The sequence below is a fragment of the Pteropus medius genome, unplaced genomic scaffold (genome assembly GCF_902729225.1).
Source record: "Pteropus medius unplaced genomic scaffold, Ma_sr-lr_union100, whole genome shotgun sequence".
Classification (NCBI taxonomy): Eukaryota; Metazoa; Chordata; class Mammalia; order Chiroptera; family Pteropodidae; genus Pteropus; species Pteropus medius.
In genome coordinates, this window is record NW_024349225.1 from 736,232 (window position 1) to 758,697 (window position 22,466).

The 22,466-nt window shown below is 37.2% G+C and overlaps 1 protein-coding gene and 2 pseudogenes across 1 annotated transcript in view; 1 reads left to right on the forward strand and 2 right to left on the reverse strand.

The window, feature by feature from the left end:
* Window positions 1–2,307: 2,307 nt before the first annotated feature.
* The window catches only part of LPGAT1 (lysophosphatidylglycerol acyltransferase 1), a 62,205-nt gene continuing 42,046 nt past the window's right edge, over window positions 2,308–22,466 (reverse strand). The window contains 3 exon segments of the mRNA XM_039881142.1: window positions 2,308–7,319; window positions 9,405–9,482; window positions 9,485–9,510. Of these exon segments, the coding sequence (XP_039737076.1) occupies window positions 7,168–7,319; window positions 9,405–9,482; window positions 9,485–9,510 (256 nt within the window). The 3' untranslated portion in view covers window positions 2,308–7,167.
* LOC120617854 (uncharacterized) lies at window positions 13,083–13,200 on the forward strand (annotated as a pseudogene).
* LOC120617869 (uncharacterized) lies at window positions 19,542–19,660 on the reverse strand (annotated as a pseudogene).

A 22,466-nucleotide genomic window follows, 5' to 3' on the forward strand; every position in this document is an offset into this window, starting at 1 on the left:
TTGATGCTGCCAGCAATGAACCAAAATTGGACCCGAATGAAATCTACCATCTCAAAACAAGGTGATTTCTAAAGTTCCCACTAGCTCCGAAATTCCAAGGGCCAATGAGTCACGCATCAATCGGTGCAAAAAATAATACAGATATGCACAAACAAAACTTCCATTCTTTTAGATAGGTGTTCCTTTGATTAATGTGATTTATATGAACGAGTGATGATCAACGGATCTTATCCTCTTAGAAGTATTTGGAAACTCAAAAAGTTTCCGACTACTGAAATTATGAGCAAACCTGTCAAAGTGCAAGGACTCTTCTAGACCTGTCTACTGTTCTTTAATTATTCGACTAGCTGAGGATTTTTTTACTGTGATAGCTGACCTTCACAGATGGCTCTCAATGAGCCCTGCCTCTCAGTATTCACGCCCCGTAGTAGACCCTCCCACACTGAACCTGGACCGTGACTCACTTTAACCAAAGGAACACTGTGCCAATCCCGGGTCTAAGCCAAAGAAGTCTCGGTTGCTTCTACTTCGGTGCTTTTGGGGAGCCCCGAGCTGCCATTGCTCTCCTTCCCACACTGAATATACCAGAGATCAGTACATCTAATGCAGGCCCAGACGCCTTGTGCCCAAAGCCATCCTTTGTTCTTATCGAAGATAAGACCCTTTTCAGGGAGTTTTTTTCCATCAAAAAATGAAATAAAGGAATGAAGATGAAGCGATTGATTTTTTTAGGGGCAGTATCCCAGCCCCCCGACTTCTCGGTGACAACACTGAGACAGCTGCTATAGTCACAAGGATGGCCCAGGTTCTCCCTTGCCTGAGATACATGAACAGCGAGAACTTCACCATCTCTAGGGTGAGTCACACAGCTAAGAGGTAGATGAGACTCCAAGAAAAGGGGATGGAAATTGCAAGGGGAAACTCAAGAAGGAGCTGTGATATGGTCATGCTTTCTAGCGAAAACATTATTCCAATTCCTTTCTTTGTAAAATGGGTTTATTCATACCTAATTCAGAGTATCTTCTGATTATGAAAGAAGGCATCTCATTTCCAGTGGCTAGCCAACCCTCCTCCCACGTTCCATTTGTTATCTGGATTATTGATACTGTTTATGTTTCCCAAGTCTTTCAAAGTTAAGAAAAAGGTTATCCAGGTCCTGAGAGGTAAAATTTATTGATTTATATCATATCAGCATGTTATGATATGGTCACACCTGCTCATACAGCTGACTTTTTCTTATATCCAAAGAGGAATTTTTTTTCCCTTTAAAAATACATTTTTTTTAGCAGGAAGAAACACTTTTGAAACAAACATTTCCATATTAAGTGGAAATTAAAAACAATGGCTTTTTTCTTGTTTTCTCCCAACTCATGAGAAATAGGGCTGGTCAGCAATAGATCTCTGAATGCTTCAAATCTGCTTTCAGGCCTCTGCCTCAGGTTGTTCTTTGTCTTCTGCAGAAACCAATTCTAGGAGGGGAAAATGACAGCCTCCCCGAAGACAGTGGCCTAAACCCAAACAGAAAACAGAAGAGGTAGACTTAACTGCAACTATTTAACTTATGTGGTAGATGGCGTAAGATATTTTAATGCATTAAAAAATTTCAGTGGGATCAAACATATTCTACAAATATCGAAATAATATTTTAAATGCTCGAAATGAAACCTTAGATATGCCTATATCACAGTTTACTTAGAAAAATGAAAGCATAGAGCCAACTTTAGAAATATGCAAGCTTTCCATGCACTTCAGGACAAACTGGCTTTCATCGAATTCTTTATATCAAAAAAGCATGCTCTGTAGGACTGGTGTGAATGCTTTCCCACCCTTTAAAGCCCCTGCCAGGGTCAGCGATAGGAATTTCCTGAGAGCACTGAGTAGATTAACTGTGAAACATTTATTCAACGCTAACAGTTAAAAACAAAAAATAAAAAAAACCCCAAAACCTCCCCAAAACAGAATAAGGATAGTAGTGTGCTGGAGACAGCTCCTACGAGCTCAAGAGAGTCAACTGTTTAAGTTTTAGAATTTTGCCGGTAGTTGTTCAACACTATTATTGAAATTATGTAAGCTTATGATTGGTGCTGAGGCTAAAAGTGGTTCACTTTAATGTGCATAATTTGTACAAGGTCAAGAAACAGTTTAACGTTAGATCATATATCAGACTGAATGACCATAGATCTGAGAAATTTGTGGATTAGGATGTAATTCCATTTTTCAAATCATAGTTGAATTGCAGTCATAGGTTGACTACAAGAGTTCAACAAAACTCAAAGCATCCTGAGAGAATCAACTGGCTATATGGAATTTACAATAAAGTATATTTTATTATTATTTGTTGTTATACATCTTTGCTATCAGCAAAATTTATAACAAACTTATGTACGCCTATATACATGATTGTTTTTTTCCAGGAGAGAGAACTATCAAACATTTACCAGTATACCACTAGTTGGGGAGAATAAGGGAGGGGGAAGGAGAAATAGTTTAAAATAAAAGAACAATGTTTTTTCATTTGGATTTTCGGTTTGCCTCCAGCTGCCATGGTGTGTTCTAAGTACACATCTACAGATGTTAATACCAAAATATCTCCAGTAAAACACAAACATCCCATTCCCACTACTAAGAATTAAAAGCACTTTACTTGAAAAAAATCAACTTTATTTTTTCTAGGTTAAAAAAAATAGAACCAGCTATTAATTTTTTGTTGAGAAAATGCTTCTTTTGGTGTTCACATCTCAATTCTGAAAAGATGATCTGGTTACCAAAATAATCCCAATGCTTTTTCATAAACCAGATCCACGTGTGACCAGCCCTTTACAAAAGTTACAGTTGCCACAGCCTTTACATTCATTCTTATCATACGTTACAACGTGCAGATACATAAAGAAAGAGAGACAGGTCACCAAGCTGAAGTAAACATTATGGCATCAGGAAAACTAAAATCCATCTCTATAAAATAAATACAATTTTGTGATAACGGTAAAGAAAATAAAAGCACTTAACAATGGCAGTTCGATGTATCACTGTTTCATTACCCAATCATAAGTCACTGTAAAATGCATAGACTCCTTACATGTAAAGAATTTGTGCATCACAGCCATGTGTTCAACAGTTTTACACAATAAAAATAAAGCCATTCAACATATGTTTGCACATACTTTGCAATGAGAATACACCTAAAATTTTTTTTTGCTCTTTAAACTATTTTAAAAAAATATTAAAAGTTCTCAAATGGAAATTCTGCAGAAAAGCCCATATTTTATCTTTTGTATGGCCACAGTCACCCTCCCCCAACAGTTCAGCACCCTCAGCTCATTCCCAGAGTCTAGTTCCTAATTGTTGAGGATCAATGGAAAATAATTACAATAAAGCACCAACGAGTGACCGTTCCGGAGAACACCCAGCCCCTTCGTGATCTAGAAATGTCCAAGTTCGGTGGTTTTGGTCTCAAACACATTAGTCTCCACTCTCTCATAAAACGAACCAGTATACCTGCTGCCCACTGCTGCTTCTGATGTTGCCTTTCATATGACCAGAAGCAAGGTTCACAGAACTACATGGCAACACATAAGACTAACCATTTTTACCCATCCCGTGTGGGCCACAGCTGGCACGCTTGAGACAGTAACACTGGAGTGAAGTACTGTGTGATAACGAAAGTAACTCACTCTTCCTATGAAGCAGTGCAAATAAAATTGCCTTAAATATAAAAAGAATCCAGTAAGACCATCCATGGTTAAAGACTATGTTCTCTGAATGTGACTGGGTCCCACTAGTTCAGACGAGTCTTTAGGGAAGCGATTGTCAAAAAACGTTACTAAGACAAATCCACAAGAAGTGAGTAATATGAGCAAAGAATGTAGACGCATTCTTAACATCGATCCGAATGATATTAACACTAGAATGGTGTTGAGGTTTACGTTTGGTGATTTAACATTTCATTTTCGTAAAAACGCTTCAGAACAATTGTAATACTGCCAACTCTTGATTATTTAGGGATTCCTTTTCTAGTCTATGGATTATTTAGGCTTTTGTTTCTTCTTTCTGAAGCTGTCTTTCCAAATCTTTTCCTTCACTCATTAACACAGTCACGAATATATAGGCAAGAGAAACTAATAAAGAACTCAAATTGTTTTTTTAAATTAGTAAGTATCCCTAAAAGAAAAAAAAACTGATGAGAATAACAATTCAGACTCTAAATACACTTAGACTTTTGGCTTACTATGACTTACTAGTGGAACAGTTATCCAGGAATCTCTAGTCCCTTTACTGTGGAAAATTAAGGGTTGGTTGTAACACTAAAATATGATAGAAAACATGACAGATTTGAACTCACAGCTATCTTTTTTTTTTTAATCTACTATTTAGATTCTCAACTAGTTTGTTTGCCCGCCCAAACATAATTTCCATTCTGTAATTTGTCTTTACCTTCTACTGGCATATAGGTTTCTCCACAATATCTGTATATTTCAACACCAATAATAGTTTCTGAAGCTAAGGGTGAACTGCTGGGGTGGTCACTTCTGTAGTCACTGCATCTGCTGACGGCCAAGTAGATGCTCCATCACTGTGACGCGTGCTGAGACTCTACAAGCTACTGGTATAAAACTGGCACAGTGTTATTTTCTTTCCCCTTGACAAAATGTGTATTTGTTAAACCTCCTTTCATCTTCCTTTGCAAAGAAAGTACAAATCAGGATATTTTATTCAGTCTGTACAGTGAATATTGCTGCTTCCCTGACTGCCATATAAGAACACTGATTCTCCCTTCACATGCCCTAGTGCAAGCAGGAGCACGCCCGCTGATGAGGAAAGCACCAGCAATGCTCTCAGACAAGCGCATTTTTCTAACTAAAGAGAGAGAACAGGTTGATAAAGAATCAAAGAGGGACAGGGCAGATCAAACACATCTATTTACAATGCACAGATCTATTTTCAAAAATTAACTTACACGTCTGTTGTTATTTGTCATTCTAGAGACTGTTGAAATGACTATGCTTGAAAAGTAAAGCATCTTACAGAACAGTTTACTTAACGTGTACAGTATATTAAACAATATCATGTTCCTTTGGAGCACAGTGATGGCAACGGTGGCCCTAAACCACATCTACATATGCATGTATGCATTCCTCTTTTTTCAACAGGACGCTGGCCACTCCACCTGTGGCCTGCTTTAGCAATGAAGAAAAGGTCTAACAGCCAGGACTGTGCATGCCACACTCGACAGTAAGCAACTTATCCCCTAGATGACTGACTAATCTCCCAAATAAACAATTTCAGTTCATCTTATAATCTAGTAGAATGTTCTGGGCCTCAAACAGAAGCATCCTTTAAGCTTTTATTGGCTTCCTATCATACCCATACCTCTAAATTGAGATTGGCTTCGCCTACTCACTGTTACTGTAAAACACATAATGAAATGCTTAGCTTTCAAAAAAACAGCATCTTATAACCACCATTACTGACATCAACACATTAACACTGTCTTCTGCGTTTTACCAGCAGTAGTATAATCAATGAGGTATTTCAGTTAACACATTACTCTTTCTCACACATTGCACTGAATTAACCTAAAGATGAAGCTGCTGTGGGCTTTTATTTGGTGTTGCTTTACCTTTCCCACATAACTGGGAGAAAATTCATATCTTCTCAGTTTTTTTTTGGTTTATTTAAAAACAGAAAACATCAGTTTTTACTTTTATCTTCCGGCCAACTTCTCAAAATTGTCATTTGTATGATTAACAACAACAGAGGAATCTACAATGCTCATGTCACAGAAAACTACTAATGACTCACTAGGATCTTAATAGTCTTACAATCCCAAACCAAAAGACCATTCTCTGTCTCAACACAGGAGTGCAGGTGATGGACGACGCAGTGCCAGCACTTTTTGAGAAGAGTTTGGTTCTACTATGAGGTAAATTGCATGAACATAGTGATAAATACAAAAAAAAAAAGTTTTCGAAATATAGACTTGACTTTATCCTCTTCAAAAGCAACTGGAAGAAACAGGAAAACCTTGAGTGCTGGTCTCACTCCGGGTCACACCACTCTGTCATGTGTAGCTCCTTAGTGTGACAGGTTCTGGGGTGCCATGTGAGAACTTGTCACCATTTTAAGCCAGTGTTTGGCTCTAGCTCTTATTTTTCTAATAAACTAGCCTATTTTACCTGATATGGATCATTTAAATGTTTTGCATTTTGTTTCAACCATCCCCAAATGCATTTGGCACTAATATGCCAAAATTAAAAAATGGCAAAGCTTCTGAGCTAGACAGAAGCCTCACCTTGGTGGTGTCCATGTAAGGGTGGCACGGAAAAGCATCAGCACACAGATAAACACGCAGACAAGACAGCCTCTCAAGAATCCCACTCACTGATTATGCTTACGTTTGTTTTCAGGCTACATTACAAATCCTTTGCTATATATGCATCTGATAAAAGTGCATTTTGTAAAAGACAGTTATCAGTCTACAATATGCCTTCCATACAAAAGGAGAAATCAAGTGACCCCCTCCCACAAGGGAAAGCACCAGCGCATGTAAACACGGTGTCGGCCTGAGCTAGCCAGCCTCGTTATGGAGCACATTCTAGTACCGGACGTGTCCATCGGATACTGCTTCCCTCTCTAGGGCACGCCTGACACTGAACTTCAGTTGCTGAGGACCAGAGTGTCACTTGCAAATGACAGGAAAACAGTTCTTCAGAAGGTAACAAACCAACGCCCTCGAGGTTCCTAGTGACACAGCTGAGTTGTGGAGGCGAGGGCTCTACAGCACTGCCCTGATGGAGACGACTAGCTAAGAGCACAAATACAACTTTCTGAGCTTGAACTAGATAATCAAGTATATCTGGTGGCAAAAGAATTTCTCTCGGTCTTCTAGGATGATTTTATGATTTCGTCTTCTCCAAATGTGATGTTTACTAAAATTTGTGGTAGAGTGTACCTCTTTAAAACATGGAAAGTCCTTAAAACATAGTAGCAGGTCATTATATTACTCATCCTCGTTTTAGCAGTTTTAAAATATCCCAAAGGGGGATAAACATGAATCCATCCATGGAATTTCCTTTGCTTATTTTTATATTCTGATTTGCACATGTTGAATAATGCACACTCATGGAAGTCTGAACTCCTATGGTGACCTTGACAAGTCCAAGTCAATTCCTAAAACAGGCAATGGTAAAAATACTGAATGACGTTGTACCACATGTAACCTGACAAAAATGCAAAAGATTGTATGAGAAAGATCCACATATTGCTGAGGGTCATCTCTCTGGAAACGGCTTCCTTGTGGCCCTTGGGAGGTGGAAAAGCCCCTGAAAGAGAAGAGAGAAATATTACTTTGTTTTATGGTGGTGATAGGTGTCCTGGAGCAAAAGTTGAATATCGATTTAACTAGAGTTTTGTTTGTTTGTTTAAGAATCTTCTGTGACTTCCCATTGCTCCTGAAGAAAGATCTTATCTGAAATGCCAGTTTCAACCTGCGGAGTGCTGCCCTGCCTCTAAGCCTTAGCCTTCATTCCCTCTGCCTGGAGCTGCTCCTCCTCAGTCTCATCTCAGTGATTAGCAGGTCCCTCTGAATTCTTCCAAAATCTGAAGAAACAGCACCTGACTCCCTGCCTCAGTCAGTTACTCCCATCTCCATGTTTATTTCCTTCTTGGCACTTTCTACAATCTGTAATGATCCCGATCTATCTCTCCTTTTTTCTACAGACTGTCTGGCTCCTGCTGGACTATAAACTGCATGAGAGGAGGCACTCTGGCTGCCTTGTTTTTCACAATATCCTTAGAGATTTTCACAGTGGCCAGGATACAAGATGTGTGAAACCGATATCAGATACTTTCTGAAATAGCATAACTTATACTAATTCTTCTATTTATAAGTTAAATGTCCTTACCACAAAAAGTGGTTGTAAATCACTGATACTTTCAAAAGGCAAGATGGTTTATGAAATATATCTTCATAAAAAGGAGAAACACAAAATAAACAGATTTCTGGAAAGGAGAACTCCATCACTTCAGGCACTATTAGGGAAGGTCAGCTTGAGAACACTCCTCAGCATTTCAAACAGGCTTTGTCCCTCCTGATAATCTCTACCCTAAGCTGATTCATGAGGGGATTTGCTTCTCACAAGCAATTTACATAGAACACTTTCAAGTTTCAAGGTCCATTATGCAAATAGCTTTCTTAAAAAGAAGCTTCCATTATTGTTGCTACAATTTAGGCCAAATATCATAAAGCAAGAGACTCGGTCTGAAAGAGAGATCTTGTTAGTCTCTGAATCGCCTCATGCCTTCTTACATATCCATCCTGTCTTGTCTTTAAGGAAAATTTGAGAGTAAGATCAAGGACTGAACACACAGAGAGGGACACCTTGTTCAATCAGTCTTACTAGGAAGTCCAAAGACATACACAGTGTGCGGCTCTTGTCATATCATTATGTGCTACTCCGCGGCCCCAGAGTCAGAAAGTTAAGATCAAGAAAGAATCTCGTTGAGGGCAAAGTGAAACAACCTTAAACTCAAAAACAAAAGCTCTGAAGGTAATTAACAGTATCTGCCTTTGCTCAACGTCAGGGCTTTGACAGTCTGATTTAACGTGAACTTTACGTCGGTACCAAAAAACATCTAATGGGAAGAAAATAGCACCTGCTGTTAATCTAAAATCCCATGGCCAATCTCAGGCCTGGGACAACTTTCACCTTGTCGCCCTACGGTAACCTCTATCGAACAGACCTACAGATAACTGCTGTTTGTGAAAGCGCTCTGGTAGTCAGTGCCTGGATTTCCACGATGTTAACTTCCTTCTTTTCTTCCTCACTCTTTCCTCCACCCCTGCTCTTTTTTACTGCCCAGTAGTTTTCATAGAACATAGAGAATATTAAGTACAGAAACCCTTAGGGTAAATAGACTTTTTTCTCCGAAAGAGAAAAGTATAAGGGTGTATTCATGAAAATTAAAAAAGTGAACTAACTATATGTAAAGAAAAGAATACGCATATTAAAAGGCAGTTAGAAATGATCTCAAATGACTGCTGGATGATGGTATTATTTAAACCATCAAATACAATGCCAAACATGAATGTTATTTGCTGTTTCATAAAACAGCCCATATAACTGTATATGCACAATTGCAGTCTTCCACAGACTGTGTACTCTCTTGACTTGGATCCATTTGTACAACGTTTTACTCATCATTTGATCTTTGCACACTGGCTGATGAAGTAAGAGCCCAAATAAATTTAATATAAATTTATCTTTATGAAAATTCTAAGCTGGACTCTTAAATATAGAAATAATCCTCTGGGGTATCTGAAGAATGAAAAAATGGTTATTTCCCCTCAAGCACACTTCGGGAACTATCAGTAACCTCGGGAAGGTACGTAAGAGGATATTGTGTACCTGTTTCATAAAAATGTGACAAGAGGTCCTCTTTTTCAATAAAACGTTGATAAAGCCAGTCAGAAAGGTCATCAGTTCCAGGGGTACATCTTTAATTGGAAAGATCCTATTAAGAAAAAAAAAAAGGGCAAAAACTTTAATTCATAAGTGGAAATCATTCAGAACCACAGTTTAGCTTGGGCGACTGAAAAGTTGAAGTTATGGAATCTTCTTTTGCTTTTGTTTCTTCATCTTTTCTTCAGCTTTTTAAAAAGTTGTTGTTGATTATATAAGTAATAATATATAATTCATTCATTTATTCATTCATTCAAACATTTACTAGCCTCTTGTATATTAGGTCCAGTGCTAGATGCTAAAAACATACTGAGATTATACTATATGTAGAAATAAGTACTGAGAAATAACTGTCTTCCCACGTTTGTGATTAAGTAGGAATAGTGTTTACAACGGATCGAGTTTTAAAAGGCAGCTACTTTTGGACACATTACAGTAGTCAAATGCTAGGCCAAATCATGCATCTTAACAATGTTCTTTTGCTGGAAAAGTCTGTGAACTAGACAGAATCCACCCAAATTGGTGCCCTTTGGCTAACTATATCAGAGATACTGGTTTCATGAGCAAAGCCAACTCTTAGTGATTGGGAGTGGTTGTTGGAACACGATTCTGAAGATTTCGCAACCCTGTCCTGACTCAACAGGAAGTAGACTGGGATGATTAGTGATAAATGTCCACTGGAGGTGAGAGCAGAAAGGGGCAGCATCAGTGCTAGATATCTGCTGACCCTGAAAAAGGTTTTTTTAATTTGTTTTCCAATTCTGTGGGTTAAAAAAATTTTTTTCACTTATCAAAGGTATAAAGGAGGTACACAGTTTAAAAGTCTACGAAAGGTTTGTTTGTATGAAAAATAGCAGTCTCTGTCCCCGTGCCCCTTGTTTCTCCCCAAAAGAATCTATTTTTAGCTCAGTTAGCTAATTATCTTGATATTTATCACCATGCTTCTTTGTTAGTTTTAGGGCTTATCTACTCACTTCTCACTATGGAAGATGAGGATTAAGCTCCTTCCTCTTCCTAGTCCCACTACCCAGGCACATCCTTCCCATCTTCCCAATGCAGCGTATGGTAATTTTAATTAACACGATATTAGCCACTTACATTATTATAATCATGTAAATATACTGAATGCTAAGACATGTAGTAAATCATGGCAACTTTGCCTTTCCTGCCAATGTTTGTTCTCCCTGGATTGAGCATTGTTTTCTCTGTATACATAACTGATTCAACCACAAGCTCTTGCCCAAGTGTCAATCAATTCTCTAGAAGAAGTTTGTAAACTTTTTCTTAAAGGGCCAGATAGAAAATATTTAGACTTTGCAGGCTATGTGGTCTCTGGAGCAACTATTCAACTCTGCCTTGTAATACAAAAGCAGCCACAGACAATTTATAAACAAAAGGGTATAGCGGTGCTCAAATAAAATTTTATTTAAAAAGCTGGCAGCGGGCCAGATTGACCCGTGGTCTAGATCTTCTCTGAAGGCATTCGCAGGAATCGGACATTCTTTCAAGTTCATCTTCCTGAAGAAATTTTACCCAGATTCTGGATTTGCTGCCTGTAGTTTTCATCTTGGGAAGGCCTTTCACCTTCATCCTGGTGATTGTCTGCACTCCTAAATGGATTCAATTTTCTTACATCTTATGTCTTCCTCTTTCTATATTTACTCCACTTTTTGAAGGAGCACATCCTCCAGCACTTCCTTGAGAAAGGGTACTTGAAATCTTGCATTTTTGCCAATGCTTTCTTTCCGTTCTCACACCTGGTTGATAATTTGACTAGATACAAGATTCGGGGTTGGAATTCATTTTCCTCCACCTCTGTCTTTTTGTCCTCCTTTGTGGGAGATTTCTTATTTAATTTCTAAACTTTTTACTGAGCTTTTATTTCTTTTAACATGTTTTAATTTCTAAGAGCTCTCTGAATATTCCTTTTAATAGAGTGCTATAATTGTTTTGTTGCAATATCTTATCTTTATGAGATTCAAATCTATATGAGAATTAAAACATGCACAAAAGTAGAGAAAAGCGTTAAATGAACCCCCATGTACTATTAGGATTTTCGGAATCTGTACTTTCCCTGTACAGTCTCCGTTCTTCCAAGTCGGCTTCCTGTATTTGTTTCAGTTTCCATCCTCCACAGTAGAGACCTATCAGACGACCAGTTATTTGGTAATTCTTTGTTGCTCACTCACATTCACAGATGTGGGACTAGACAGTTGACTGAAAGCTCTCAGCATGCAAGTGGAGATTGTGAGCTTCGCTGAGAATTACCTGGCTGGGCCATTTAAATTGCTCTCTCTACTTGAAATCACCATTTCCCCAGAGAAAGATCCTCTAATGTTCTGCCTAGAGAGTAAAGGCCTGATTGCTACCTTCCCGGTAACAGAGTGAGAGGCCAGGGCAGGGAGTCTCAGCACATAGGGCACTTACATCACTTAACCATGTAACTTTCACTATGGGACCTCTGCCTCAACTGTGCCTGGTGTTCCTGAGTCCACAGAGCCTTGTTTCCCTCTCCAGAGTAAGCCTCCAGGATAATTCCCGAGCCGTGGGCTGTAGAGTAGGGGTCCTGGGGATCTGAGTTCTCCTTAAACAGGTTTCAACCAGTCTTGCCAAGTTTAGCAACCCATTCAACCTCGTTCCCACAGGTACTGATGCTGCTGGTTTTTTAGCCTTTTGGAAGTTCATGGTGTAAATAAGATTGGCTCTGGGCTTTTCCCACAGCTGACTTAGGGTTCTGTTACATTATTTGCTGCTCTCTGTTTTCAACTTCCCAAGTTTTGTTGTTTTGGGGCTGTGTTTTAACAGAAATCCTACTCTAGCATCTGCCTAGAATAGCTTGGACATTCTCTTGCCTTAGGAGACAGACAGGAGGGCAAACCAAATGCTCCCTCAAAAGCGATCTACTTCTATTACTGATTGTTTGGTCACCGCGGGATTAAAATATTAAAACGACTAATCCCCTAATATGGCAAAGTATCAAATGCACTGAATACCAGTCCTCTTAGAATCAAATAAAAGGAATTCTTCTGGGATATAAATAAATAAACAAATAAACAACAGAAATAAATCTTTTCAATACCAACAGCTAACCAAATGAGAAACTAGCTAGCTCCTAATTTTCAAGAAACAAAAATTCTCATTATCTGTAATCCAGAATGTGCTCTTAAATCCAGAGTACTCTAGCAAACTCCATAGAATCAACTTTCAGAGCACCAGATAAATTGCACTTTCACAAAAAAAAAAATCAAATAATGTTTAGCAGTTGGCATATCTATAAATTTGAGTTAAAACATTTGAATTTTCATGCCACCCTGTGAGTTAAACAACATGGCTAAACCCTCAATTCGATTCTATGAACTACATGTAAGGAGCTAATAATAAGCACAGAAAGTTTTGAGATAAACAGTTCCACTTTCAAAAACCTAATAACCTAGCAGACGAATACCAAAAGTAAACAAATAATCCAAAACCAGAATACTGTAAATATAGTAGAAGGAGTTTAAATAATTTCTGTGTAAGTTTTAATGAAGGGTTGTGTGTGTCTACTCATGGCACTGGATACATGAAAAAGGCATCATGTGCATTGGCCTAAAAGAGTTAAGTAGAATTCAAAATTTAAAAAAAGTCTACGGCCATGTCACCCTGAATACGCCTGATCCCATCTGATCTCGGAGCTAAGCAGGGGTGGGCCTGGTTAGTACATGCATGGGAGACCACCTAGGAAGACCAGGTGCTGTAGGCGTAAAAAATAAAAAATAAGGGATTGTAAGCTGACAAGGTCCTTGCAATCTGTGAGGTCAACCAAGGGTTGCCTCACCTAAAAAAAATTAAAAAATTTTTTTTTTAAATTAAGCAATAATATGCATATAGTTTTAAAAAATCAGAGTACTACAAGATTCACAATGAAAAATAAGAGCTCTACTTTTTCTCTCTTCAAATACCGGTTACCTAGAAAACTTCCTTTTGCTATTCACTTCCATATTGCTTATAAACATGCTAATACCACTATCCTGGATCATCCAATTTAGAATGTATTCACTGACTTCCTCCTCAGGAAGACAAAAATGTGGCTCTTTTACACCTTGTCCTCTTTCCCTTAGGCCCTCCTCCTCCTCCTCCTCCCTACGTGGTTAATAATGCCTTCTCAGTGACAATCTTGTCTTTTTAATTACACTTACTACTGTATGTTCTATTTGTTTTCTTATATGTCTGTTTCCTCTATCAGACTGTGCTGTACTCATCTTTGCATGCCCAACGTGTAAATCAGTGCCTGCTTCTTTGTGGGAACTCAAGTTTGCCGAACTGAATTAAATTGAAAGCAATTTGCCAGCGTAAAACTTTATAAGGTGCCATCTGTAGACAGTCATCAGTATCGGGGGCATAGTTAACTGACACTACCAGGGTTAGTGTGACAAGAATATCTCAGAAATGCTGAAACTACTTGCCACCAAAAATAGATTTATGGCCAAGAACAGATATTGTCAAATTTAGCATATCAGAATTTCTTCCAGCATTCAATTCCCAGAATGGCTTTGAGCCACTGTCCTGAGTTAAGCTGCTCAAGCCTCATCCTCGACATACTAAAATATATTATTTATAGCTTCCCCCTGGATCCACTAGAGAAGTTTTAAAAAATCCTCAATCAACTGAAAATAGATTTTGGCAACTCAGATATGAACTTTTAGTGGCTTTAATACAGGGATAAACCAAGGCTCCAAGGTAGCAAACCTAGGGTCATATAAAAGAGAATTTTGAGTGGCTTTCAAGTTTGTGTAGAAAGAGACAACAAATACTCAGCACCCAGGTTACTGCTTCCCTTCACAGTCAGGAATAATTGAGCCTGGTACCCTTTCCCCTTGAGCCCTGCTCCTTGTAATAGCCAAAGCTATAGCAAACTAGTTTGCCACTTGGTGGTATAAACAATGAGATGGCACTGTTTAGACCTCAATTTTTTTTTTTATTATATTTTTATTCGTGTTATATTATTTGAGACACAGTAAGAATCTTAAATGCTTGCTGAATTAACTGATGTGAACTATTTGCTAAGGAAACATGACACTGGTATATTTATTGGCTTAATACCATTATGTTTTCCATGACTCTAATGACTTTTTTAAATTAAGACTTTATTTTTTGAGAGCAGCTTTAGGTTCACGGCACAGTTCAAGGGAAGGCACAAAGACTTTCCCATAACTCCCTAATGACTTAAAACTTTTTATTTTGAAGTAATTTCAGAGAAAAATCACAAAAACAGTACAAATAATTCACATATATGCTTCACCTAGATTCCCCAAATATCAGTATTTCTCATATTTACTTTATCTTATTCTCTCTCCATATATACATATTTTTCTAATTATATATGTATGATTTTTCTTCAAATTTTGAGAGTAAGTTACAGATATTGTGTCCCCTAAATACTTGTCTGTATTTTTTAAATGCAAGGACAGTCTCATATCAGGGGTCCCCATCTCTGGGGTCACACAAGAGGTGAGTAGAGGGCCAGTGAGCAAAGCTTCATGTGTATCTGCAGCTGCTCCCCAGCGCTAGCATCACCACCTCAGCTCCATCTCAGATCATCAGGCATTAGTCTCACAGGAGCACCGGTCCTTGGTGCCCAAAAGTTGGAGACCGCTGTCTTATATAGCCAAAGTACGACAAGCAAAATTAGGAAATTAACACTGATACAATATTATCTGATCTACGATCTACCTATTTCGTTCAAATTTTTCCAACTGTCCCACTGTTTGTGTGTGTGTGTGTGTGTGTGCGTGTGTGTGTGTGTGTGTGCGTGAGAGAGAGAGAGAGAGAGAGAGAGAGAGAGAGAGAGAGAGAGAGAGAGAGAGAGGGAGGAGGGAGGAGGGAGTGGAGATGGAGGGAAGGGGAGGAGAGGGAGGAAGGAAGGAAAAGAGGAGGAAAAAAGGAAGGTACCATGTTTTAGGAAGAGGCTATAACAGTAAAATAAACAAGATAGACTGAAGTAGAGAATAAAAGGAATAATTAATAAGCAAATATGCTCCACGTAAGAGGTACTGAGGCCTTAGCTAGGCTATGGCATTCAGATCAAAAAAGGGAATAGACACAAATATTGCAGAGGTGACTCTCACAGGAACTGACAGCTAAATTTGAGAGATCAGCTAAAATTAAAATGTGGGAGAATCAAAGGAACTCCAAAATTTTCATTCTGGGTGAGGGCAAAATAATGCTAACATAAAGCACAACTGGTAAGCCAGGAGAAACTAGTTTGTATTGTGGAAAATGAGTTCAGTTTTAGAAATAATAGGTTTGAAGAAGCAACAGGGTATCCAGGTGGAGGAAAGGAAGTGAAACGAGGGGTTGGAACTTGGGAGAAAGAGTGAGAGCTAGAGGTCCATTTACAGAGGAGCCCTTTCTATATGCTCTCCTACAATAAACTCAACCTCAAAAAAAGAGAGGTTGAGTTCTAGGTCAAGTTTTTCACTTGACCTAAAAGTGAAAAAAGAAGACTAAAAACAAGATCCTGGAGAAGAAGGTCTATATTTATATAATCCGTCAACCTCTCAGAGATTGTGTGTTTGTGTGTGTACATGTGGGTATATGAATATATGTATATATGATCTTATATGAAATGAAAGGTTAGACAAAAAATCTAACTAGCCCTTCTGCTTCTCAGATTCAGTTCTTAATGGTGAGCACCAGTGAGAGTCATGCTTAACCATTATTCAATTAAAATTCAAACTCTAAGAATTTTTAAAATTGGGAGACATAATATTTCCAACAAAGCCGAATTAAATTAGAAAACAAAAAGCATCTTTAAAACACTAATGGAAGTCATTGTGTTTGACCCCGAAGAGAACTAAAAGTGAAAAAGACATGGTGAACCCCAGGGGGGCAAGGAGGTAGGGAGAGAGCTCTTCATTTCTAAGTTCTCCAAATCATATTATGACCAGATTCATATATTGAAAATAACTTAGTAAATGAGATTTATGTTATGGTCTTGGTTCCTTACTATATTAACAGTAAAAAATGTCTTTCATGTTTAACTTTTGATAAACATTAGAGACGAAATTAAGCATATCTTCTAACTAGATGGAGATTTTATCTTATTTGAAATGATGATTCACCTTTTTCAAATCCTCAACTTCATTATAGAAATACAGAATTCAATCCACAATATAGTTGACCTCAGTTAACACCACTTATTTAATGCTTCCAGCATCCTAAATGGTGTCAAACTAAAATCTTCTATTTTCTTAAAGGAAAGGGGTGGGGGATGGATGGGGAGAGAAACACTGGTGTGGAAAAGAAAAAAGAGCTTGTGCGTGGTGAACATTAATAAAAACAGCCATAGAGCTTCATTTTGCTGCTTTTATTGTCCAATTAAACAGAATTTGGTGGTGTTGTCTATGTTATCTACGTTTACTACATGAAATGATAACTATAAATCTGTAAAAATAAATAAATAAATAAAAATAAATAAAAATAAAAACAGCCAAGCAGAACTAAAAACTTGAAGATTAAATTTAATGTGTAACTTTCTATTTTCCAACTGGAAGCTCTGAGTAGGCGCTAAATGACTAAAATGTCCAGCCTTTTCCAGAAAAAAGATAGGACACAGAGGCAAAGCAATGGAAAACAAGAGATGATAAGAAAAGCAGACGGAATAAGAAGTGAATTATTAGACAGCAGAAGCTGGGGTGAATGAGCGATAATTGTAAGTAATCATAGAGAAAAGCCCTAGCATAAGAAAAACTAAAGATAGGACACTGTTTCCTTCTGCTAGGGATAATTTAAAAAGCTACTTTTAGTTCAAGAAGCAATTTTATGACCTCACTCCTAGATGAGTAATTTTGGGGCTGGGAGCTGGGGGTCGTAAACCTCTAAACATGAATATTAAGTGTGTACCATAAGTGTGTGCCACTTAGGTGTGAATCACTTTAGTTACAGTTACTAGGAAAAGATGACCTGAAACTTGGTCCCCATTATGTTGAATAACTAATTTTTACTATATTAATTTTATTCTACTTTTTCTAACTTTTATACTAAAAAATATATATATTATAGAAATTTAAGCCTCTTAAATCTCACTTTTAAATTATGGATAAAACAGGATGGACCTAGAGGGTATTATGCTAAGTGAAATAAGTCAGAGAAAAACACCGTACGTATAATTTCACCTATGTGTGGAATCTAAAACTTTTAAAACAAATGAATAAAAAAGACAAATCAGAAACAAACTCAGTGATATCAACAACAAACTGGAGGAAAGAGTAGATGGATGAAAAAGGCAAAGAGGAATAAGAGGTACAAACTTCCAATTATAAAATAAATAAATCATTGGTATGTAAAGTACAGCATAGGAAAAATAGTCAATAATGTCACATAACTTTGTATGGTGACAGATGGTTCCTAGACTTACTGTGGTAATCACGTCATAAGGTATGCTAATGTTAAATCACAGTTGTATACTTGAAACGAATATCCTATTTTATGTCAACTATGCATTAATAGAAAATAAATTTAAAAAATAAATTATGGATAAAACACTAGAATATGAAAATCTGAGACTATTTAAATAATTTGAATATTTCAACATCCTTGATTTAAAGGGGTGAAGTCTATTTAGTGTCTATTAAATGACATACATTTTAAATGTAAACCTATTAAACTTTTGTTGTCTGAGGTGCTGCATGCAAAATATACAATAAAATTATAATGAATGCTTTTTATACTGATTTTAAGATGCCTCTTGATTTCAGAGATGTTAATATGTAAAAACACATGTCTTAATTGATGAAATATAGTATATGATTCCTCACTTGTGTTTTTCAGAACTTAATTCTAGTGTCTAAGAAATGACACTATTTTCTCTCTATGGGATGGGCGATGAATATCACCTTTATACCTACCGACTATAAGAAATATAATTAGAAAATCCTCCTGAGTCCTCTGGCATGCACTGCAGATTTCTAAGAGAAGACTCTCTGAGGAGGAAACAGCCAAAACAAAGACCCTGAGGTAAGAACATACTTGGCATGTTCAAAGACAGCAAGAAGGCCAGGAGAGCCAGGACTGCCTAAGGGGAAGTAGTAGGAGATGAGGTCACAGAGAAAGAGCAGGTCAAACAGGGCCTTAGACACCATCATAAGGCTCCTGGCTTTTTAGATGGGTAAAGCCGCCATGGGATTCTGAACCTAAGATTGATATGATCTGACTTAGATTTTTAAAAGACCACTCTGGATACTATGTTGGCAATAAACACTAAGAAGGACAAAGGTAAAAATGGAGTTCCAGTTAGGAAGTTATGTAGTGATCTAGGAGCTGGATAGGGGTGATAGTGGCCAGGACCAAGCAAAAAGCAGCAGTCAGAACCAGAACATATATTTGAATACAGAACCAAAGGACTTCCTGACCAAGTAGACCTGAGACGTGAGAGAAAGAGAGACACCAAGGATGGCTCCAAGGATTCTGATCCAAGTACCTGGAAGGATGGAAGTTGCTATCAATAACTATGGGGAAGGCTATGACGAGTGTATGTTTTTAGGAAAATCCACAGTTTAGTTTTAGAGATGACTATTACACATCCTCGTGAAGATGTTAAGTGGTCGGACACAAAATTCTGTTTAGTATACTCCTTTGAAGGTTGTACATTTTATTTCGCCATTTCTCTACTGATATTTAAGTTGTCTCTAATTTTTTACTCTTACGAAAAATGCTGCATTAATATCCCTGTCTTTCTGTAGGATATGTAATCCCAAGTAGAACTGTTATGTCATAGAGGATTTAAGATACTGCCAAATTGTTCTTCAAATTGGGTGCACCGATTTGTGTCATTTTCTCTACAACCTCACCAATACTTGATATTTATGAACAATAAATGGTATTGTCCTATTTTGCATTCACTCATCTTTTCATATATTTTGATTTCTATGATAAAAAGTCTTTTTATAGCCTTTGTCTATTTTCTGTTTTTTGTTGTTGTTGTTGTTGTTGTTTTGTTTTGTTTTAGGCAAGGCAACCCTTGGTTGACCACACAGATTGCAAGGAACTTGTCAGCTTACAATCCCTTATTTATTTTTTGTATTTTGTATTTTTTATTTTTTACGTCTACAGCACCCCGTCTTCCTGGGTGGTCTCCCATCCAAGTACTAAACAGGCCCGACCCTGCTTAGCTTCCAAGATCAGATGGGATTGGGCTTGTTCCTGGTGGCATGGCCATAGACTCTATTGGGTTTTAAAAATTATTATTGATCTGTACAAACTCTTTATATATATACTCGGTATTAATTCTTGTTATGTGTATTTACAACACCTTAACTTTGTTTATGATATCTCCAGTTTTTAATTTTGATGCGGTCAAATTTGTATTTTTCCTTCATGATTTATGACTTAAGACTTTTGTCTTATAAGGAAAGCCTACCCTACTGAAGTTTCTGGTATTTTCTTTCAATACTTTAGAGTCTCATTATTGATGTTGAGATAAAAATCCATTTGGAACTTATTTTGAGACATGATAGGGGATAAAATTTCAATTTTATTTTACTTCATATGTAGAATCAGTGGTCTCAAATCATTTCATTTATTGAATCGGTCATCCTTTCCCTACTGATACATGATGCCTACTCAATCATATGCTAATTCCCAAATAAATCTGGATTTTCTAATCTTTCCATGGATCTGGCCTTGCTCATACTATACTGTTTAATTACACTAAGTGTTGACATCTGGTAGGAAGAATTCCTTTGTTTCATTCATCTTCAAAACTATCTTACCTATTAATTTACTATTACTCTCTCAAATGAATTTTAGAACCACTTTTTCAAGTTTCCAAGAAAACCATCCTGGATTCTGATCTAAATCCTCCTGGAGATAACGTAATAGATTGATTTGGGAGAACTTACATCTTTATAATTTTGAGTCTTCTCCTCTATGAACACAGTATCTCCTTCTACTTATTCAAGGTCTTTTATGTTTTTGAATGCAGTTTTACATTTTTGTTAATAAAAGTCATACTTTTGTTAAGTTTTACTGGTAGGTACTTTACAGTATTCTTGCTTCTGAGAATGGTATCTTTTCTAAATTACATTTCTCTTTGTTGCTAGGATAAAGGAATACCATTGATTTTTCTGTAATGGTTTTATGTCAAGATTGCTTAACTCCATAAACAAATGGCGATCTCAGTTTCTTGGGGTTTCTATGTAGACTATTGTGATGGTTAACTTTATGCCTTTTTTCAACTTGACTGGAGTAAGGGCTTCCCAGATAGTTGGTAAAACATTATTTCTGGGTGTGTCTGTGAAGGTGCCTCTGGAAGATTAGCATTCAAATCAGCAGACTGGGTAAAGAAGATCATCTTCATCAATGCAGGTGGCCATCATCCAAACAATTGAGGGCCTGAATAGAACAAAAAGGTGGCAGAAGGGCGAGCCTACTTTCTCAGCTTGAGCTAAGACATCCATCTTCTCCTACCCCAGGACATTGGTACTCTTGGTTCTTGGGCTTTCAGACTCAAGGACTTAAACCATCACCCCTCCCTGCTATCCCATCATTCTCAGACCTTGGGACTCAGATTAAATTATACTACTGGCTTTCTTGGTTATTCAGCAGATCATGGGACTTCTCCATTTCTTGTTATTTCTCTAATGACATTAAAGAAGTTTAATCCTAACCCCCATATCTAAAATGTTATAATTTCAACATGTCAACAACAAAAATTATTGAGATATTTTACATTCCTTTTTCTCAATATTCTCTAAAATCCAGTGTGCATTTTACACCTACAGAACATCTCAAATCAGACTAGCCCCATTTGATGTGCTTGACAGTCACGTGTGGCTAGTTGCTGCTATAACTGGACAGTACATGTCTAGACGGCATGAACTTTAGCATTCATACATTCAGTAAGTATTAAGTATTGCATTTCTGCTATATGTCAGCATTGTTCCAGGAACATAATTGTGAACAAGACACATGAGGTGAGGTATCTGCTCTCATGGAGGTTACATTCTAGACAGGGAAGACGGACGTCAGTGAGTAAATCACTAAGATTTCCAATAGCGATTGAATTTTTAGATAAAGATGCTACCTTCACCCTAATCTTAGGTTTTATAGCAGTGTATTTTAATACCAGGTTTTGGGATGATCATATTTATTTCATAAAAATGACTCCTGAGGCTTAAATAGTGATTTACCATTTCAAACCAATCAGATTTACAAAAATCAAAGGTGTTGACTTTGATGTAGATGTAGGAAGAGGTAACCTCTTAAATACTGCTAATGAGACTGTAATCTGATACGACCACTTTGAGAACTATTTGACCATACCCAGTGAGGTGAAAACGCACACACCCTATGATCTACCAATTCACTGCAGGGCACACACATACTCTACTCTCTCACTAATAAATATATGCTTAGCGAAACAGGTATAAGAATGCTCATTCCAACATTGTTTATTATAGTAGCAAAAAGACTGAGAAAACAATAAGAGAATGATTAGATGATATGTGACAATCATATGATAGGAAAAGAATATTTAAATAGTGTTAATAGTTCAAACGAATAAAAGGACGCCATAAATGTAAAAATAAAAAGATCTCGAAAATAGAGTGGAAGATACATACTGCAAAATGATACGCCACATATGGTTATACACATTTTTTAAAACACAAAATAATGTTATATGTTATAAAAGTATCTGTGTAATAAAAGTATAAGGACAGGAAAAATAAACACCAAATTGATGACAGCAGCGGCTTCGAGGGTGGGAGGGAAGTAGGATGCACCTGGCCAAGGGAATAATGGGAATTTCGCTAGGAATGCTTTATTTCTTTTATTAAAAAAAGTTCTGAGGCAACTATGTCAAAATGTTAACATTTGTCCATTCTTAGTAGTGAGCATATTTTCTTTAAACATATTATATATTCCTTTTCTGAATTAATTTTCTATCAAAATTGAAAAGCAGTACTTTCCTAAAGTCTCTAATTGAATGCCTTCTCCAAAGTGATCAAAGTTCCAATAAAATCAGAT